Raw genomic sequence first — 23,522 nt, 5'->3', positions numbered from 1 at the left:
TTTGGAATTCATTCTATCTGCATCTTAATGCCTGCACGATCCCTTGAGAAATGAAGCTATTAAAATATCCTGCTATTTGTAATTTCATAAAAATTTAAATTAAGTTATATCACATTTGTTCATTAATTACCTAAGATTTCCGATATTAGATGTGCCTAATTCAAGGCTCTTTATGCAGATCAGAAGTACATGTCTCAATTAGAATAATAGTGCAGTCAAAATGGGAAAAATATTTGGTACATAGCTTCTTTGTAACATTGATAACAACATATAAAGACACTTCGGTGATCACCCTGCCGTGAAGTCCGCCATATTGAAAAATGGCGGACAAATTCAAGTTTGATTATTGTCTTTTCTCGCTTTTTGTTAATAGCGACGATGAGGATAAGTGATCATACGATGAAACTGATTAAGGGACACTCACAAAGAACACCCATGGCCGGGCCAGAATTCCAACGCGGGACCCCCTGCATTGTAGTACGCTGTGATAAACCTCCGTCGCGGAGGCCAGCTACGCATTCTCATTACTTGCAACGTTATGACACATATGTATTATTTTTATTTTCCAGATAATGTGGCAGAGTTGTCAGGCAACTTTCCTTCTGAATTTCTTTACTCCCGTTTAGTTAGAAAAACCCTACAGCTAAATTTGCTAGCATTATATATTTTTCCATCTTTCATGATCTTTGTATTACGCCAATAATAGGTGATTCAAACGTGTAAAATATCATATTCGATAAAAATTCAAAATTCCTCATTACGTTGGCGGTTAAATAAATTAGAAATATCTCATCTAAACTCAAATTCCTTGTCGACGGAGGATCGCCCCTCTAGTTTGACTCACCAGGAGCCGCCACTAATAATAATCCGTGGAGCAACAGACCGTGAGGACCAGGACTACCTATTGCCAGCCTCACTCCTACAATCCTCAGCATAGGTAGACGAACATCCAACCAGTTACGGGGTGACGTGTGGTCTGCAGGACGAAACCCAAGTCGTTGTTGTAGGTTTCCACGACTGAGTTACGCTACTCATTCGTAGCTCCCCAATTTGCTATCGACGGTGGGTGGCTACCGGTCCCATAAAATGGCCGAATTTTAGGAGAAGGGTTGATAAGCTTTTCTCAGTAGACTTGAACCAGTGCGCATCGTGTAGCCTGAGCCAAAAGCCTGATACCTTAGAATGCACAGCCACGGTGTGGAACACTTAGTGCAACACATAATCTGATTATCAATATACCTTCTATTGTTAAAAAAATATATATCTTAGATATCGGCTACACCGAGAACCAAGGTAATAGATCTTCACAGTATCTACATACATTCTTCTTAAGTAGTAAAACAAGACCTTAATTTTCTGATAATTCATGTATCACGTATTTTGTCTCCAACGACAGCCGCCATCATTCACTTGAGATCTCCGAAGGAATGTAGATTACTGAATTCTTATGTTAATATACACATTTCAGTCCTTTTCTACGACCCTGATAAAGTTCTTTCAAGAGAACAAGGAAACTCAAAGAAAGACAAATTCCCAAGATAGCAAAGGGTGTCTCCAGGTGACGCACAGACAAAGAAACATCCTCGTAGGAAATGATTTCTCTATGTTTCGGTAATTTGGCTCTGTTGTTGTCCACGGTCCACTTATTAACAAAACCAGCTTCGAACACCTGTTGCAGGATGCGGTTCATTCTGAATATATATGGAGACCCTTTCGGAACAACGAAAGAAGCTGTTGCCCATTGAGTCAGTTCTTCTGCGACATGTATTAAAGATGTATGCCTTTTCTCCATAACTTTAGCACTTTCATCGTCAATGTATATTATTGCATTCCTGGCTTCTGTTACACTCACAACCAATTCAGTAATATTATTTGTTTCAACAATCTTCTTGGCCAGTATTTTAAACCTAAGATCATCGTAAGAAGCAGAGTATGTTTGAAAGAGATATGCAACTGAACTAATTGCTAGTATTGGCAACTTGGAATTTATAACATCCTCAACGGAGTTAATATCGTGATAGTACTGAGGCTTGATAATATACGTCATTAATTTTGCATCGTACAAACTATCAACGATTATAGAACCTGTGATTGTGAATACGTAAACAGTCCTCAAAGCTCTTCCCTTGGGCTTACGTGCTACGGAAACTTGTAGGACAATGGAAAGAATGTACAAAAAGCTTTCCATAAAGTCTGGAATCTTAGTTCTGCCAAAGTGTATGTATTCTATAAAATACACAGCAGCCAGAATAAATGCAATTGTTCCTAGGATACACATCCATAAGTACATATCAAAAGGAAGGAAAAAACGCATCCACTGAGGTACAGGAAGAGCTTTAGGAGCAACGAATACAAGGAATGTACATCGAATTATTTTAGTAAAGTCTACAAACAGATGTCTGCCTCCAAAAACATTGTATACTTGGGATGAAATGTCTGCAAAACCCGTCACAACTTCACCAAAAGATCCAATCCATGTTCCATTGGATAGCCGTACTTCCGTCATTCTGCTTTCGAATTGTTTCACGAGAACTGGAGTGAAGTTCATTCTTTTAACGATGGTGTCCAGTATGGTTCCGGAGAAGTCACTTGTGATTAGAGTTCCTTCTGCATTTATGTAACTCCAGTATCGAGGAGGGACATTATAGTCACTTATGTACAGAGGATACCCATTCACGTTCTTAGTTTTGTCTTCAAAGATATTGAAAGAATCACACTTCATAATTTGAATTACCGGTTGGGGATTTTCTCTCACGTTCCTTTTGTCGAAGGGGTTGTATGAGATAAATACAAAGTGGAGAACTTCACTAGATCTTGAGCTTTCTTCTGGAGCCACGACTTCGATGTTGAGAACTTTCTCCTTCCAAAGCAGGTGGAAGACTCTTTCCAAACCTTCTGCATTCCCGCTAGTTAGCGCCACAATGATTTTGTCGTTTCGTTTTATTCCCAGTAACTTGTGTGTTTTCATGATCATTCTATAGAAAGAAGTGATGTTGTCTGCTACAAACAAAAAGTAATCTCTGTTAATGTTCTGCTCTCTGATTGATGCATCTACGTCATCAATATCATTCACATAATGAATCACAACAGTAATGTTACACAGATTATCCACCTTTCCTAGCACTTCGTTGATTATAGTTTTCGCAGGTGAATGGAAGACAATTATGAGGCTTAGCTTCTCAGAACACTTTTCTCTAAATGTATTTAATAGAAAGAGTGATAATTGAAGGTTATAATTATTCTCATGGACGGCATCTCTCTCAATGATATCTTGTACAAGGCATAGAGAGTGGCGAGTTGTGAAGATCATCATCACTGAAAATAAGACTGTAACGGTAGACATGTCTATAGGTTACAGTAGAGGTCCTTAAGGTCGAGTTAGCTGAAAATAAAACAACAGTTGAATAAAATATTATCAAAATTTATCGGTGAAAATTAGTCTCAAAATTCGTGATACTGTAAATTTGATTTTTTATAGCCAAGTTTTTCTTCGGGGGAGGGGCAAACACAACTCCTCCCAAAAGGACACACGACACTTTCCCAGGAATAGCAAGAAATATATATTTCCCAATTGTGTCAATACTTTTTTTAATTAGTTGCACATAATAAGCACAATGATCTAAATGGAATTTAACTAGTCGTTTTCCAGCAGGTGATGGCGAAAGTTTCCCACCTTGTATCCCAATAGATACGCCCATGCAGATTAATCCAGTCCCTGTAATAGAGTCCCGTAAAAATTTTAGTTATGATTCGTCTATCTAATGGAACCTAGTAGAATATATGGCGTTTACCTGGTGTTCTGCAGAATTACGAAGCGGAATCAAATAAAATTTTAGACAAAATACTTTAGATTAGTAAGTTTACTCAATAAAGAGAATATAGAAATTAATACATGGCTTTAGTGGAAATGATTGTTCAGAATATCCATTTCAGGTAGAGAAAGGGGGGATAATTATTGTTTATGATTAGATTATAATTATAATTTGGAATTTTTTACACGTTTGCAGAAGCAAACATATCAATGAGTTATTCAATACCTTAGAGCACAATTTATTTTCCGCTTGCCTCCTGAGACTAGTCTGTGTTTCTTGAACAGTTGTGGTTAAAGTGCACTTTCTTACTTCACTGTCAACACTAAAGGGTCCCGTTGGTAAACAAGTAAAGGGGATTTCCATACGTACACACTCGTCGATGTAAACAGCAAGCAAAGGTGAACTAATCGGAGATCAAGGTATATCAAATGAGGCTAGAGCCTCTCCTAAAATCAGTAAATAAACAAAGTAAATTCTGAGGAAATGGGGGCATTAAATATAATTTAAATCAATGATATAGGATGTTGAAGGTTAAGAAATTACCCCATTGTAATATACTTTTATCGTAAAATATTCTTTCAAATGAAATAAACTAGGAGTAATTTATTTTGATTTTCAATATTTGAACCGAAAAGTGCTTTCCGCTATTAGTCCTTAATGAGCAAATCTCCAGTCACAACGATAAGCAACAGATATAGGTTACAACACACACACACACACACACACACACACACACACACACACACACACACACACACACACACACACACACACACAGGAATTTATGATAAAAGTGTCATTCAGACTTAATTTAACCCGCGGCGTTGTCGCACAAACTCTTGGGCCAGAGTACAGTTATATTTTACCTGAGATATCGGATTCCACGATTGATATTTACCAATCTCTCTCAGAACTGCTTACTCTGAAGTTCTAATACCATGTAGAATATCGAATAGTATATGTTAGTAAAATCGACAAGCGGAAAATACGCAACATGCATTGGTATTTGGTGACAACGTCTCTGAACAACAAACTTGGGCGTGGGCTAATATAGACAACAAAATATCATGTCATTCCGAAGGCCACTTGCTAATAAATTATGCATAACTGTATAGAATCGAAGAGACATCCAGTCGGCTACAATTTTGCATCAAACGAGTTCAAGTAGTTTATTGATTGTACACTACCGACAAAAAGTTTAAGACCACCCCGGAAAACGGCCAAAAAATCAGTATAGAATGTTGTATGGAACCAACGGTTCCTGTCCAAGAAAGACGTGGCGATGATACACATGGAAAATGCAATGTAGTCTAGTTTGAACCTCACAAGACGCGACACCAATTTTTTGCGGAATGTGGAGCATGTGGTTGGCAAAATGGAAAGTGACAAAAATGTTGCTGAAGCTGGCAACATTGCAGCTGTGTGCGTGAAACCGGTCAGTACGATATCCAGCCTCATGCGCATCCTTATCATTAGCTCAGGGTCAGTTGCTGTTCATGCAGGCAACATTGTGAGCCCATTATTGTGTGCGAGGTGTGCAAGGTAAGTGGAGATGTGCGAAATGGTCCGTCATCGTGGGGAACAGGCGATTTCGGTTGAAAAGCGTGCTGTGATAAGTGTACTGAAAAATGAAGGTTATGCGGAACGCGAAATAGCAAGAAAACTGAATATTTCCAAGACTGGTGTTCAATGTGCATTGGACAGATACCGTAAAACCAACAGTCATGCTGACCGTGCATGTAGTGGAAGAGCTCGTGTAACGTCTGCAGCTGGCGACAGATATATTGCAGTAACTAGCAAACGGAATAGGCACCTAACAGCACCAGTTATCGCTGCTTCCCTGAATAACAGCAGAGTGACGCCTGTGTCAGCGTCAACGGTGAAGAATAGCTTGCGTGAAGAAGGGCTGCATGACAGAGTAGCTGCTAGAAAGTCATTGTTACGACGTGTGAGCAAGAAGAAACGATTGGCCTGTGCTAAAACGCACCAAGGTTGGACTGTGGATAACTGGAAACGGGTACTCTGGACGGACGAATCCAAATATGAATTATTTGACAGCAATAGGCGAACCTTTGTGCGTCGAAAGGTCGGCGAGAGAATGAAAGAAGAGTGTCTTGTTCCCACAGTGAAACAGGGAGGGTGGAAGTGTAATGGTGTGGGGATGTTTTGTCGGAAACCAGATGTGGGACCTTCATGAAATTCAGGGAACATTGGTAAAGGAAGGGTATCATCAGATATTGGTGCACCATGCCATCCCCTCTGGTCGTCGTCTTGTTGGTAATGGGTTTATTTTTCAACAAGATAATGATCCCAAACATACACCCAAATTGTGCACGCGGTATTTGGAACCCACGGCAAGAGAAGAGGCATTAGTTCTCATGATGTGACCACCACAGTCTGCTGATCTTTCACCAATTGAACTGCTATGGGACCAAATCGTTAGGGACATCAGGAAGAAGTTACCCAGCAACACTCAACAGCTATGGGAATTCATCAACGATGCCTGCCGTAACATTCAACCATCCTATCTGGACAAACTATTAGAGCGCATGCAAAATGTTTGCGCTGCTGTTATTAATGCCCATGGCGGACATATTGATGAAATCAAAATATGAGGTGACATTAGTATGTATAGTGGATGTACCTATGTTTGTACATTGCGAAGCAGATTCTTACATCTATTTCTTGTACATTAATTACAAAATACATTCATTTCTACTGATATTTGGCACTTTTTCCTGGTGGTCTTAAACTTTTTGTCGGTAGTGTATGTCATTAACGGACTAAAGAAGAAAATAAATATTTTTGTTCAATTGCTCTCCTCTCACGCCCAATTGCCATGTTCTGCTTAAATGCCAAACTTTGAATTGAAATGTACTAGCTCAGCTGTTCTCAATCTATTCAAACCGCAGAGCTCTTTTCAACCAAAAACGAAGCCGCGGAGTCCAAACTCTTTTTTTGCCCCTCAGAGCAAAAGTGTACTTTTACAGCAAATGAAAATTCGGGAATTTCGTTTCTGAAAAGAATTGCCTTTAGCTAATACCATAGTGCACTTTTAGTGTTTTTGATATTCTCGGCATTTAGTAAAAATAATCAATTATTTCATAATATGGTATCAAAGAAAATGCTCTTACAACTGCATGGCAAGTATTCGTAACAAATAGCGTTTGAATTACTGGCGTCAATGTGACGAGTGCGCTTGTTTCTTCTACTTACTAAATCCTTTCAAAACCTGCTCTATGGAGGAGACTTACGATCTTATGTCCGGCTCTGCGACCACTCTGTTGTGATACTTTGATTTCAAGAGGACCAGATTTTTAAAGCAACAAAACGAGAAATTTTTCACATTTTCCTCAGGGAAAAACGGGACAAAACGAGTCGGCAAAATGTAATGCAAAAACGGTATCATCATAAATGCTAATGTTTGAAAACTAATTAAATAATACTGTGTAAATAACTTGCATAATATGGTGCTATGAACTGCACTCCAGGCAAGCAGTCCTTTAGAATTACTGTCGAATTAAAAATTATAGATACTCGAGTTTGGACTCCAATTAAAAATTAACCGGTAGACCTACATGAAAAGGTGTTACATCAAAACTTAGCTTATTCAATTCTGCGCTAATCTATGCTAACCAAATTTTCTTTTCGAGAATTTCTTCTATTTTTTATCGTCGTGAGAACAAAAAAAAGTACCACTTTTTTCAGGTTTTGCAAACGATCGCTCTTTTTCAAATTACATAAATAAAAAAACGGGTGGTCCGATCCTGATGAAATTTTATTATGGTGCAGACAGAAAGGTTTTGAATACAAATCTTAATTTTCGGATTTTTAAGATTTGTCAAAAACCGTTATTTTCAATTTTGCGAAACAACTTTTTCTTGGTATTCTATAGTACTACAAATACAATATTGGTCTTGTTTTGATGCTCATTACATCTGTTTTAAAAATCCATATCATTGTCAATTCACATTGCGAAAGCGATTTTATACAGATTTTTATTCAACAGAGTAAAGATGTGGGTGGGACGCGGGAACACGGCACACAGCGATCGATATCCGTTGAACTGTTGATACTTAGGGCTGCCCCAGCGAGACAATCCATGCGATGTTATCACATTCTACGTACATCTTTACTCCGTTGAATAGAAATCTGTACAAAATCGGTTTCACAATGCGAATTGACAATGATAATGTATTTTAAAAGCAGATGCAAAGAGCTTCAAAACAAGACCAATATTGCATTTCCCAGGGCGGGCTTCAGCTACCGGGCGGGCCTCAGCTACCGGGCGGGCCTCAGCTAACGGGCGGGTCGCAGGTGGCGGATAACGAATGACCATCAGATATGATGGTTAGCTGCGAATAAGGCACAGTCAAATAAGCTTCCCCGGACCGAGGCGGCAATGATATCAGGGTCTTGAGGGAGTGATCTGTGGCAGGATCACACCCATTAGAACCCAGAAATGTCCAAAGACAGCACTGTGACATGGCGATGAAGTACAAACATTAAATAAACACAGCCCCTGCTGCCTTGCAGGGAGGGAAGGTATCCCCAAAGGCTAAGGGAAGGATTCCCTGACAGAAAACCAAGGGGCAGGAAGGGCTCCGAAGGCGAAGTAACACCAAACTACCTAGAAAAGTAAACCTTAAATAAATCCTGTTCCCTCAGGTTGGGGGGTTTGGCGTAGGGTTAACTCCCCTAACCTGTTACGGATACCACAAGATTGCCTCGGAGGAGATCGAATAATTTGTTGACGAGCCGGCGAAGAAAAAGGTTAATGAGAAGAATAACCGATATAATGCTCGCAACCTGGAACGTGATAATATTGAAGAAACCAGGAAAGCTGAGAGAAATAATAGAAGAAATAGAAAAGTATGGAGTGAAAGTGGTAGCATGACAAGAAATACGCTGGAATGGACAAGGAATGATAACGTCTGAGAATCATATACTGATGTATAGTGGAGGAGACACTGGTAATAATGATACAGGGTTCCTCATCCAAAAGTCTATCAAACCAAGTATTATTAACTTTACAGCAATCAATGACAGGTTCAATCAGAGTCAGAGCAGAATTCTTCAATATTACAATGTTTTGTATGTATTTCTCCACAGAAGAAGCAGAGGGGGAGGAGAAGAAAGATGCTTTTTGCTCAAAATTAGAAGAAAAGAAATAAATCATGTACAAATGCACGATGTAAAAATCATACTAGGGGACATATAACAACTTTGTCAGTATAATTTAAACTCAGTATCAGCACAATAGGTAGCTATGGTGCTATGTTGAAAAGGAAATTTAAATTTACATATACTGATAACTTTATAATTATTATATTGATAAAAATGAAAAGAAAGAAAAAAAACAAACTAGAAACAACAAGAATTACAATAGCATCAAATTATGCAATTATTTACAAGAACATTTATAACATATAAATGTTATTTATATGTAGAAAACATTTCTATATTATCTCCTTGTGAGACAGAGCAAGTTTTTCACTAAATATTTGAGTATGCGTCAGTTCTACATCTGAGCACACTCAACATGTCAGATTCCTCAATCAGGTCCACAAGATGGCTTCCTTCAATTTTCAAAACTTCACATTTGGCTTGTTCACATTCAAAATGTAGAAAATATTACACTCACTTAGTCTTATTTCTCATAACATTTCATTTTAGATAATGCAATATTCATTTACTAGCTAGTTAATGCTGATGCCAGCAGATAATAATTTCCTGCTCTCAATTATTAAACTAGGCACTTTACACCAGTTCCAAATCTTTCCTTTTTCGTTATACAGATTATTCCATTATAAAAGCATTTTCAAGCTTCTGTTATCAACAAAATGTCTCTATATAGTTTCAACAAACTATTAAAGATTAACTTATCAAGTATAATCTCTCAAAAGATCCAGATTTTTAATGATATCAAACCTTTACCAATCCTCACATTTTTACTTATGTACCATCCATCTTGAGATTCTTTTAAAAGTCACAGACAACTAGTATTAGAGCAACTAGTTCAAGCCAGATTTTTTAGTATGTGTTATCTTCAATTGTTTTTGTTTTATATTTTTGTCCATAAGTGCTTAACAGCTTGAATGTTTGTGTTGTAAATGTACATATTTGCTCTGTTACAGCTATTTTACTATGTATATCACAATATACTTATCTAATGATTACAATTGCTATTTTTTGAATGTTGGTACAAAATACAAAGTATGACATCATATTAAACATTGAACAATTTTAAAGAGTTGACCTTTGTATATAAACCTTGATGTCAATGCAAATGTACATAATTTCAATAAATTTAATTATAAATTTGAATGTAACTTATCTTGCTTGCCTGAAAGAACACATATGATTGAAGATATTTGTTTTTTCATATTGTCAGTCAAAAATAACTGTTATGAATATGAATTCAGAATATTGCACAATTTGATAATTTTGTCATGATATACAAATTGGCTTTTTTAAACATCATATTTAATGAAATTAGTTTAAATAGTAATTTCAGACACTTAATTGCATTATATGAATAAAATTTTGAGCAATCATATGACTAAATTATTATAGATATTGCACAAATGTGGAACTTTGGACTTAGCCTAACCATTTTCAAATGTAGTTATGACAATGTATTATTTTTATTGTCATAGACATAAACGTCAAAATATGAAGAGAAGAAATATACAGAAGTATAATTGGGAAAGAAAGCCTACATGAAGTAAGCAATGATAACGGAATGAGATTGATAGACTTTGCAAGAGTAGATGGGATTGGAGTTACCGGACATTAATTTATTCATAACGACGCTCGACTATTGTTATTCTATCATTTTTAATTGATATGGGTTTTATATTCAATATCGAGGGGTGACGCTATTGTTAATTAATAAAGCAGAGAGTATAAGAAGAAGGGGAGGGGGAGGGAGATGTGTCATGGACGACTCATGCTCACGTGGGAGCTTGGATTTATTAATTTTCAATTAGTGCACAATAGTTACTATTATGTATCCCGTTTTACCATAACCTATCCATATTGTTGTACTTTATACAGGGTGTTTCGTAAGTTCTTTTCCAACGCTTGGGAGGTGATTGTACGAGTGAAAATAAGGTGGAAAGTTCATGTAACGAAATTCCGGAAACGGCTTTGTTGCCGAGTTATTGACGTTTGAAAACGTGGGAAAATGATTTTCCGAAGTGAATAATGGCAAAACGGGTGGAGAGAAGTCGTCTGTGTTGGGCGGTCCACTAAGAAATTGGGTACGCTCTTGTCAAAAAATCACGCGGCAATGTTGTGCAATGCCGGCGTAAGGGATTCCGCAAAGGACGTGAACGAAGATGTTGAAGGGAGTGGGGTGGGTGTGCGTTCTGCGTGAGCTGGTATTGACGAAAATTGGCATGTGTTGAATGGCACCAAAAGCAAAGAAAATTTCCTGAGCGAAGGGCACCATGTCGTAAAAACGAAAAAATGAACTGTCATAGGTTGCATACCCTGAAGGGCTGATGGGTGTCCGTGTGATCTGACGTTAAGTACCACATTTCCCGCTAGGGGCGCCAACAGTGTAGGTTTCCTCATGAAGGAGCGCACGTGTCTGAGCCATTCGTGCTTTAGGTGCTGTGCTAGCAGCAGGTTGTTAAACATTCACGGTTGAATGGAAAGACGTGAGGTTCTTGGACAGTAGTGTTGGGCACACATTTGACCTAGCAGTGTTACGTGTTAATTCTTAGCCACAGCCCATCGTGTTCTGTGAAGTGTACTAGTGTTAACTGCCATAAATACTTGTAGCCCGGTGTAAGGGATGGCTGCATACACGTCCCAAGAGCTGGCGGACATGCATCTGATTTATGGGGAGGCTGGAGGTAATAGCCTTGCTGCAAGGCGTCTGTATGGGGCACGTTTTCCAAATAGGGTGTTACCATCGCACACCTTATTTCAAACTGTAGACACTCGACTTCGGGAAACAGGATCAGTGTTGCCACCTCGTCGAGAAGTTGGACGACCGCGAGGTGTGTGAACACGACGGTTTGTGGAAGATGTGTTAACTGCAGTGATGGATCATCCAGGCATCAGTTCGCGCGCACTAGCCCACGAACGAAACACCTCCCATGTGAATGTGTGGCGAGTCCTGGCAGAAGAGGGGATGCACCCGTACAATTGAAGAAAGTGCAAGATCTTTTACCTCGGGACTTTGGCCCACGGTGAGGACTTTTGCCAATGGTTTGTTCATCAAATTGAAACTATCCCCAATTTTCCTAGCGGGAAATGTGGTACTTAACGTCAGATCACACGGACACCCATCAGCCCTTCAGGGTATGCAACCTATGACAGTTCATTTTTTCGTTTTTACGACATGGTGCCCTTCGCTCAGGAAATTTTCTTTGTTTTTTGGTGCCATTCAACACATGCCAATTTTCGTCAATACCAGCTCACGCAGAACGCACACCCACCCCACTCCCGTCAACATCTTCGTTCGCGTCCTTTGGGTAATCCCTTGCGCCGACATTGCACAACATTGCCGCGTGATTTTTTGACAAGAGAGTACCTAATTTCTTAGTAGACCGCCCAACACCGACGACTTCTCTCCACCCGTTTTGCCATTATTCACTTCGGAAAATCATTTTCCCACGTTTTCAAACGTCAATAACTCGGCAACAAAGCCGTTTCCGGAATTTCGTTACATGAACTCTCCGCCTTATTTTCACTCGTACAATCACCTCCCAAGCGTTGGAAACGAACTTACGAAACACCCTGTATATGCGTTACAGCCGGATATGAGTCATGGATGATTTATGCCGTCGAGGGAGCTTGGAATTAATGGTTTTCCATCAGTGCACAATAGATACTATTATGGAACCCGGTTCCGGCCTATTCTAAGGCAGCTTATGCTTTTCTTATACGCGAGAATGAGTCAAGGCTGATTCATGTAGTCGTGGGAAGTTAATGCGTTTTATTCACTAACGAGGAGACGGTTCCGTCCTATTCTAAGCCAATTTTTGGCGTCATCCGTGGTTTGCAGTCGCCGATAACGTCATGAGCCGCCATTTTGGCGTCGGTGGTGAGTCATATTTGGTATTGAGGAGGTCGAAGGGGCCTGGGTAGAGGCTATTATAACACAGCATTATGTGCGCTTTAAAGGCGAAGAAATTGAACGATGTAGTCTATATGAAAACGAAGTATACGAGCAGAATGCATGTTATTAATAATAATTGCTCTTAAAAAAGGCAAGAACGCGTCGAGTGCAGAGACACCTAGCGTACGAATTTGCACCCGAAAAGAATAATATTTTCCCCACCGCCGCGGAGCAGCGAACAGAAGAGTGGCCTCTCAGCGTCTCTCGATGTACCACGACCCAAGACACTCGAGACTTGTTTCCAGGGCAATTTATTGAAGTTACGACCTTGTTTCTATCCTCAATCCAGCTGAAAGAGCTCACAACCTTGTAGCTAATTTCGTGACCGTCTATAATGGGGAAAAGGGTTGGCCTTGCTGCCCATGACGAAGGCTTGTAGTCACTATTTTTCCCAGAATATTCACGGCTAAGGTTCTGGCCTTGTTTACGCTAAGCCACACAACTTCCAGAAAGTTACCTTGTCGGAAATCTTGCCGTTGGTAGTGTAGGGGTAGGGAAGGGCTTGGCTGAATCACACGTGTCCGTACTTCCTGGTCTGCTTTCGTATTTCCTTGTTGAGGAAACGCCCTATTATGTAACTCTCAGAAACTGCAAGTTACATTATACAAAACATTAATTCAAAGAAATACAAAAGTAGAAAGGAATAACATGTATTGCAGAATGCGAGAAATATACGAAATGTGAAAATTAATAAATATTACATTCATTAAAGGCGTGATATTACAATGAACTTTAAAGAAGTCGTCAGATGATAATTGTAACATGTTGATTGTTCCCTATAAATTTTCAAATGTAATTTGGTTTCTTTTGGTGGAGAATTACTCTATGAAATAAGCAAAATATACTTCACCGTCTAGTGAGCTTGAAGTTAATTGAGCAAAATATATTCTAATTTTCGATTAGTTTTAATAACACGTTTCTCTTTTCACCTGATTTTCTAGTATATGAATTTCTCTGTACGAAATGAAATTTCTCTTTATACAATGTATGCATGCCTACAGCGCTAAGCCTTAATCTAGCTCATCGCAAAGCCATATCATTCCTAGGTGAAATGACATTTTCCCTAGACATTTAAATACGGTGCAATTTGCGATTTTATCAGATAGGGGGGGGGCTTATTTTTACCCTACTTATAATTGGACATTAATTGCTTAAAATCTAATTTTGATATTGAATGCAACACGAAGACAATGTAATTTTAAGTTAGACCCTAAAGTCAAACTGTAAGGAAATTACATTAGTCAGATGAATGAACGAGATAGGTGAGACTCACTGCAGGTTCTATTGGTAGATTTTTGATTGAATTCACAAGGTTCTTGAAGTGAGATGGGATTTATTTATTTGGTTTATTTTACTTCACTTTTCTGCCACTTTTGGCTAATCGCGAAGATGAGGATGAGTCAGGATATTATGAAATCGATGGACACTCACAAATCCCAAATAACACCAATGCCCAGGACTCGAACCTGAGACCTCTGGCGTCATAGCGCACTATGCTAACCCCTCCTCCACGAAGGCCGGCTAGGTGGGAATGTGTATTTTCTTTGTAGATGCGAAAATATTTTGCTTATATTAAAGTTTACCTTTTCACATAAACAAGAAATTGACATATCACCTAAAAACACACGCATGCACCTGCATTTTATACCATTGCATACGAAAAGAAACCTTGGCGGGCTCTTCATATTGCCCTCCAACGATTGAAAAGAAAAAAAACCTTTGAACATTCGGCTTTCCTTGCTTCCTCTGAGATCTGAGGATGTCGGTTTTGTATATGTATTGATAGTACTTTCAGTGCTTGATGAGTGTCATTAGATACAGCTAATAATATAACAAATAAATGCTTTGTCAAATGTTTCACAAATATTTCAAAGTTAGACTTCTTACGAGTTAATCGGGAACCATCTCAAATCAGTCGTTTTTCTTTTTTAATACAACGCCCTATAGATTTCTGAGAAAATACCAAATGGCATTGGTTGGGGTACACATCCACCATAAATTGTTTAAAGATATACTTATGCGTAGCTATGGGACTTAAAATTTAAATGAACTGAACTGAAGTGGAACTCTATAAGTATGATATATTCAATAATGTAGTTTCTATATCCAGTGGGTGGGAGATGATTATTCCTGGTTGGGGTGGTTCAAGATCTCCTCACCCCTTTAATCTCAACCTGCTTAAAAATGAATAGACGTGTCTTGGTTCACAATTTTCACATTTCGAACTCCTAATTTTCCGTTCCCTTAAATTAAAATAAATCCGGAACGAGGTCCACAGTTTCATGTTTCAGAATTGTTGTCTGGTTTTAAATTTTTTTAAAAAACAACCGAAAAAACATGAATTCTAAAAACAAACAAAATATTCGTGTATGCTGTTCTAAAATAAAATATTTCTCATGGCTTCACATCATATCTAGGTACCAATGTCGTATTTAGGGAGGTCCAGGGAGTACGGACCTCACCGAAAGACTTACCAAGTAGTAATGGTAAATAATCAAAATATAATTGTTTAGCATTTGTTATATAATCGATGGTTATTTCCGCGGAACTTTTCGGAAAGCAAGGAATTTGACTCATACAGCTTTGAAGATTCCAAAGATTTATGCACACTACTAATGATAATATCCGTAAAATATTAATCAGGAACTTCACTTTTCGCTATTTGGATTTAACTCCTTTTTTTTTTTTGTTATTCAATAAATATTCAATTCTTTTTCTATTTGACATTAAATTCCTTGACAGGGTATTTGTTTTTATGCAAATCTTGGCGATCTTAATTACACGTAAGCTAGATAATGAATACGTGCTGTTATATCTCTATTCCATTACTATCTTGTACCTCTTCATGTAATAATGACAATACAATATTAATTAATTAACATATTTAATTAATATTTTAATTTAATTAAATATAATTATTTTTAATTATTATTATATTTATTATTGCGACACTTGGTTGGACCCCCCGAAATGTATGTTTAGATACGTGCCTGCTAGGTAGTGTGTGTGTGTGTGTGTGTGTGTTTGGAATGTTTATAGATATAATACAGGGTGGCTCAATAAGTCACTTAACACCCCCAGTACAACGCCACTGCGGCATGGGACGTGAAAATGGCGATGACCAATCGTTATCAGGCCAAGGGGGAACCACATTGACGTCACCCGCATGGTCGGCAGCCATCTTGATGCCCGCCATCTTGAATTCAACTTCATAAATTTAAATGGGAAGGAGGTCGTGCGACATATCAAAATGGGCTAGAATTTCACCAAGAAAACAACTGTGACATTTGTTTTCACCTAACTTTAATTGTTGCAGAGTTAACAATACCACAAAGTTATGGCTCAATAAGTCACTTAACACCCCCAGTACAAGGCCACTGCGGCATGGAACGTGAAAAGGGCGATGACCAATCGTTGCCTGGCCAGAGGGGAACCACACTGACGTCACCCGCATGGTCGGCAGCCATCTTGATGCCCGCCATCTTGAATTCAACTTCAGAAATTTAAATGGGAAGGGGGTCGTGCGACATTTCAAAATGGGCTAGAATTTCACCAGGAAAACGACTGTGACATTTGTTTTCACCTAACTTTAATTGTTGCAGAGTTAACAATACCACAAAGTTATAACACATGCTCAATATGACGTCCCTCTTGCGCAACACGCACGTGTAATCGTCTCTCCCATGACCTTACCACATTCTGAAGAACCTCAGGAGTTATTGCAGTACAGGCATCCACAATGCGTGTGCACAAATGGGCCAGATCCCTGATTTTCGTAGCACTCACCATGGCTTTCAGGTGTCCCCAGAGGTTAAAGTCCAATGGTGTCAGGTCAGGTCATTCCACAGTCCCTCGGCAACCAATCAAGTGGTGAGGGGATTATTGATCCAGATACTGACGGACTATCATCCCATAGTGTGGTGGAGCACCATCTTGATGGAACCATTCAGGATAACTCCCATCCCCGGACAGTAAGGATGATAAGATCTGCTCCCGTAGCAGAAACAAGTAGCCATCTGCATTTAAGTTGCCCTCAATGAAAAATGGACCAACAAGTCGGGAACCCCAAGTACCACACCACACCATTAGCTTCCCGCCTCCCGTCACCTTGCTGGGATCTGTCCAATGTGGATTTTCGGGTGACCAGTACCGCAGATTTTGCTTATTCACCTCTCCCGACACATAAAAAATAGCCTCATCACTGAACAGAATCTTGCTACCGACGGCAGGGTCACGTTGCAGTTGTGCTATAGCCCACTCACAAAACTGCAAACGCCTGTCTGGATCGTCCTCACTAAGGTGCTGCTGCAGCTGTATCTTATACGGATGCCAGTGGTGGACCCCTGCTGACACCGCTTTCCAGCGCCAGTCTCCGTGTGCTACGGGTTGGGGACTTTGCAAATGATGCCAACACCGCTACAGCAGTACCCTCATCCGTGGCCGTTTTCGGACGTCCATGTCGCGGCTTGTCATCCACAGATCCAGTATCTTGGAACTTTGCCAGCAACTGGCTGACGGCCACATGTGACACCGGTTGTCTTGCAGGATTGCGGTTATTGAAGTCTGCGGCAATGTCACGCGTACTTCTCTCCCCTGACATCAATGTGATGGCAATCCGTTCCTCACGTGTTAGTGGCATTTTCGTTCAGATCAGTGAAAAATGAAATATGCTACTCTTGACACGATCAATTCACATCATCACTCTTTTAAACTTTTATGTAAAGACAAAACACAATCGTAATTCCCATGCCAACCAATACTACAAGATATGTACATACCGGTAAGTCAATATCCGGACATTTTCAGTGATTGGTCTAACAATAAATACCACATAATCACATACTAACGATTATTTGAACAATAAACATTTAAGCAAAATGGAAAGGACGTGTCACTCCCCCATGCGGAAATCGCCCTTAAATTTAAAGTTAGGTGAAAACAAACGTCACAGTTGTTTTCCTGGTGAAATTGTAGCCCATTTTAATATGTCGCACGACCCCCTTCCCATTTAAATTTATGAAGTTGAATTCAAGATGGCGGGCATCAAGATGGCTGCCGACCATGCGGGTGACGTCAGTGTGGTTCCCCCTTGGCCTGATAACGATTGGTCATCGCCATTTTCACGTTCCATGCCGCAGTGGCGTTGTACTGGGGGTGTTAAGTGACTTATTGAGCCACTCTGTATATATATATATATATGAGGCTGAAGAATTTTGTACCCCCTTCCCCAAATGAAAAACCTTCCTGTGCCACTGCATATACAGCTGAATGTGTAAAATTCTCTTATAAATCGAATCACTATTTTTAGAATAGTTCTAACAGGTGAGAATATATTATTTTATAAGCAGGAGGACGTTCAACATCTAATAAACCTTTAAGCTTGATTTCTGTTTGGCCGAGTCTGCTGCCACGCGCGTGTCAGCAATAAAAATAAGCGTCAAATTTACTCCTGTCACGTAATTCGTCTGCTAAAAAGATGTTACAAATTTTAAGAACAGATGAAGACGAGAAAAATGCTAGTTTATGACAAGTGGGAAAAAATGTACAGGGAATTAAGAATTTTTTTTTTAGAAAGCATTTAGCGATATTATTTTAATGCTAACAGAACCTAACCTAACTATGGGAGCATTTAGGTTTAATATTAGAAGAATGCTAAGGGACCTAATCTTAAAATATTTTTGTGTAAGTAAACGCTAAAACTTCACAGTAGCTTATGTGTTACAGACGTAATTGCATACATAGCATGATGAAATCACGATAAAACAAAGAGCGAGTCTGCTGCCACGCACATCTTTTTTGAGGTTCCAGCAGAAAAAGAACGTGGCAGCAGACACTACCTTTCTGTTTGTTAGTTAGTTCCTCATTCGAGTACCGACAATATTAGTGTCAGCAATGTTCTCTCATTCGTGTCATAATTATACAGTGCCTTTCACCGCCGAGGTGGCCGTGGAGCGACGGCTAGGAACGCGTCTGCCGGCAAACTGGATGCAACATCCGCGTAACTGGAATCGCTAGCTGATTCCCTACAGTTCCACAATCGATTGTGCTGTTCGATATGTTTTTGTTTACTCATGGATAGCCCCTATACAAATGCGTGTGTCCGCGTCGATTCGTGTGCTCCTGGTTTGACTCTCGTCGCCGGATCTTCAAGAACATTTCGCCGATCTCCGTTAGCAATGGACGCTCGCCATCGCGATTGCTAATGGGGTATCCTTCAGTTACATCAAGAACGCTACCTAAGTGTCTTTTTTTTCTGTTTCCCTCTGGCCAACCAACATTTCAGCCAGTACTATATGTCAAAAACACAAACTCGAAGTGTCACATTGGGAATCAGTTTTTTTTCAGACCGGCAGAAAGACTTAAATTATTTTCGACCTAAATTTCTGCCACTACTGTTATTATTATTTTTTTCTCAAATTATGTGTATTAATTAAACAGACAATAGTTTGGGGGCGGAACGCCCCATGTATATATATATATATATATCATATCGCAATTTGGATGTTTGTACTTGTGAATCCTTCAGGTTGATCCTGCTGTATATATTGCATGGCAATTTTTTTTCTTGGGTGCTGCTTCCCAAGTTTTTTTTAGTAACTTATTTAAACATTTGAAAGTGTATAAACATACTCCGCGTTTTCTGACCTATATGCAATGGAACTGACCTTGCCCAGGAAGCGAAGATACATTTTCTTCTCTCTTACGAGTGCTACAGTGATTGCGTGTGCTCCGTGTGTACAGTGATAAACACCGCTACGGTGACACCATGAGAAATGGCGAGTCAGCATCAGCTGACCCCGCGTAGTACGAGTGCCATCAATATTGTTTATAATCCAGCATGTTTAGATATTTAAGTGCATGATTTTTGGTTGTGTGTAAAATTTATTTTTCCTTACACCCACCCTTGTATAATAGTATTTTTTTTTGGGTTGGTGTAAATAAATTATCTTCTAGAGTTGACTGGTATGGTCGGGCTCGCGTTACAAAAAATTAACTTCCCTGCGTGAATTTAATTTTTTGCCCCAGGCAGGTGTGTCGTATCATGCCGAAGGCATGACTCGAATCCGGGACCCCGGGCGCCATAGTCCGATAGTCTCATTATTTCATAAAAAGGGCCCGAGTATGAAAGAAGCTGGAAAGAGCTTCTTTCAAGCAAATGCCACCTGCGATCTTCAGCGGATGTAAAAATCCGCTGATACGAATTCTTCCGGAATCGCAGGAAAGATACTGCAAACACAGCTTTATGCTGAAAGGACCGTTATTGAGAGACGCGGTCTCTCAACGGCCGAAGTTCGAATTTCGTTTAAATAGCTTGAGAGAATATTTCTCTCCCAGTCGGTATCTGAAATCTATCAAGTTGTTGAAATAAGAAAGTTATGGCGTGAATAGTTGTTACCGAACGCTATCGAAAAGGAGTTACAGCGAGGAGTAGTACGCTATCGGAAAGGAGTTACAGCGAGGAGTAGTACGCTATCGGAAAGGAGTTTTATTTCAGGAGAGTTTCATCAACGAACCAGCGAGTCAATCGTCACTTCCAGATCTACAGGTAACGAACGTTCCTCTATCCTTGTCTTTAATTCTCTCACACCCTTGCCAATCCAGTCAATTGTAGTGTTTAAAGTTAATCGTGAGTGTTCTTATTTCACGGGGCTAGCCCCCTTGCTTGGTTAAGTGTAGACGTAGCTTTTCAGAGTTATACCCCCTCTTACGATACACTTCTCGCAGCCAAATAACTTCGAATAACAGGCTTCACATAGCCTATCTACGATCCCTTAATTTAAACGATCGGGACTTTGTACGGTAATTAAATAAGCTCGTACAATTGCATTGACAGTTAAAATTAAAATGAACACATACCGTGTTACAAGAGATGTTTGAAATGATGTTCTCCTACATCCACATATTTATAGGAAATTTTCACTAACACGTATCAGTTCCTCTTCCGAAATTGCTTCAATTTATTTCTTCATATTTTGTTTCAATTCTTCTAATACACTGCTCTCCATAAATTAAGCAACAAATGGTGACCTCTTCCGTGCACGCGCGTTTTCGACTCCAATACCTGGTACGCCAGAAATCCGTGCGAGGGCACGATGATCGCACTTTATGATTCACCTGTTTTCCCTAACGCATTCGTTGCTTTCTTTCAGCGTGCCCACCACTCTTCTTCTCTTTTCTCCAACTGTTTTCTGTTTTACCTCACATTTTCTTGTTGTTGCTTAATTTCTGGAGGGCAGTGTATATGGCTTCCGGTATAAAAGCTTGGTAGTTCGCACGATAACGTGAAAAATATGTCTGTTTCTTGTGCAAGGAGCCGGAGAGATTTTTTTAGCAGTATGTTTCAATCGTGTTCCAGCGTCGTCTAGTTTATTCTCAGTAAGCACATGCCGTTTTACCTTAACAAGAGCAGACCATATTTTCCTAAATTTGTTCCCAAGTAACAGATCGCTGTCTCTGTGTGAAACAGGAACATGTGGGAATTCTGCTGCAAAACGCATTCTAACTTCCCTACAAGAATTCGAAATGACGTAAGAGTCGTATATAAAAATTCGTTGTTTAAAATTGTACGGATAGAGTGGCATTATTAGACTGCAGAACAAAACTGGTAATACGTAAACTAAAATAAAACATTCTGAAACACTTGTTAACAATTTAACACTTCACAAACACGTGCAAACTGGACAACAGCTGTCTGGATACTGAAGCACTGGCGTGTACAATGCCAAGGTCAGCGTACAGTTGTGGGTTTAAATGCCGGCAGATGTGCTCTTGCTTTCCGACGCGCGAGCCGCCGCCCAACGGCCACCTCGGCCGTGAAAGGCACTGTATACGTATATCCTTATCGCTAAACATTATGAAATGGAGTTAACAAACTATGAATTATAAATATTAAAATACTACAACTTGTGCAAACGTCAGCCCGCTTGGGCAATTTAATGCTCTTCTGAGTCTTGGGAGCATGCCTACATTGCGCCAGCGTGCTGACTTTTTAACCATATTGTAGTATTTACTTGGTTGGATTTATATTAACTTCATTTCTGAGGTTAGAAAATAATTTCTGCACTGTCATAGTCAGGCACGTATCCAGGAATTCCTTTCGGGGGGAGGCTGAATACCATTTTTTAAAGGTGTATCACAATTGTATGTTTAAGGCCAGTGGTGGCAATTGGGTTCCAAAATATCCGGGGGGGGGACAAGGAAAGTTTTCCTTCCTCTTGGTAGACAAGACTTAGCATTAAGAGACCAGAGTGTGATAGTGTGAAGGCAAAAGAATGGGGAGCAACTATCACCTAGATCGTCGCCACTGTTTAAGGTTGTCATTTTAATCAGAACGTGAAATCGGAATTTTATCTACCACTCAACTCTTCTGTTTCCATGCACTAACATTGTGTGCCGGAACCATCTCAGCATGTGTGTTTGTCCATTTCTTCTCATCAGGCATCAAAACATCTATGTACCAGGAGTGTTTTTACGAAGGTGTTACGCATGCACGGGATGCACAATCCACTCGACAACTGTGTGCTGGGAACTGGACGCAGACAGTTCACGAATATTTCTCTCTCATTCGAGCCTGAACACCACTAATACGTCTTGTCTTCCCATGTTTGCAGCTCTTATAAAAGCCGAAACCCACCAAATTGTTCATATTCATGCCTAAGCACTCGCAAGTGTCCAAAATTGTCTGTTGAGTGTGTGTCGAACCCAGTAGCCTTAAACAAAAGTATTTTTTTATGCCACGAAATTCTCGGGCTGCATACACAAAATTTGGTCCTGGCACAACCAAATCATCACTCGAAACTTTGAGTTTCAGTTGATCTGTGCAGCTTATTTCTTTTTTAATAAATCGCTCTAATGCCCAGCCCGATACTGCCGAAATATTCACTTTAGAGAGAGAGAACTTCGATCTCTTCATCTTTCGACCCGAACTACTCGTAGCACTACTCGAAGTTCCGCTGTCGTCAATGTCTTTAGCTTTGGGACCGAACTGGAACTAGTGGTAGACTTCGTTACTTTACGGTATTTAGTCCATTTCATTTTCGAATCACTAGATCTTATAAAGCAACCAATGGACACTGACTGATCACTAAGCGACTGTATGAATTGTCACACTTACCTCTGAAGTCTCAACCTATTCTGTTGTACAGATCAACCGGGAAATTGAAGTCGCATATTAATATCCTCATTATATGCTAGATAAAACGATTCGTAAATATTGCCAGTAGTTCGACTCCTTCTCTTATTCAAGAACGTTCCCTCCCTCGCTTTCCAGAGATTAAAAAAAATACAATGAATCCGAATCGCCCTACGTGTGGCACTACATTTGTTGTGCAGCTTCCAAATACTGACAAGTCTCTACATAGTGTTCAAGTTCGCTACGACAACACCGAAAGCGTAAGAAAAGTTTACGTGCAATATTATCAACAACATGGTTATAGAACATTCTCCGTCTTGCCTTGATAAGTATTTCTCTCCTTAAATTATCGTCACATTATTCAAGAAGACAAGAACCTAATTTTATCTAGTGTAAACTGTAAAAAATTCTGGGGGAGGGGCTCGAGACACCTGATGCCCAC

General features: G+C 39.6%; 1 protein-coding gene across 1 annotated transcript; it reads left to right on the top strand.

Moving 5' to 3' along the window:
- Positions 1-5,373: 5,373 nt before the first annotated feature.
- On the top strand, positions 5,374-8,147 carry LOC145990103 (uncharacterized). The gene is made up of 2 exons (XM_083125756.1): positions 5,374-5,829; positions 8,064-8,147. Exons 1-2 carry the CDS (start codon positions 5,374-5,376, stop codon positions 8,145-8,147), a joined length of 540 nt encoding a protein of 179 aa, XP_082981882.1.
- Positions 8,148-23,522: the final 15,375 nt, after the last annotated feature.

Source organism: Lepisma saccharinum, chromosome 7 (assembly GCF_977018435.1).
Source record: "Lepisma saccharinum chromosome 7, izLepSacc3.1, whole genome shotgun sequence".
Taxonomy (NCBI): domain Eukaryota; kingdom Metazoa; phylum Arthropoda; class Insecta; order Zygentoma; family Lepismatidae; genus Lepisma; species Lepisma saccharinum.
This window is presented reverse-complemented; position numbering and strand designations above follow the sequence as displayed.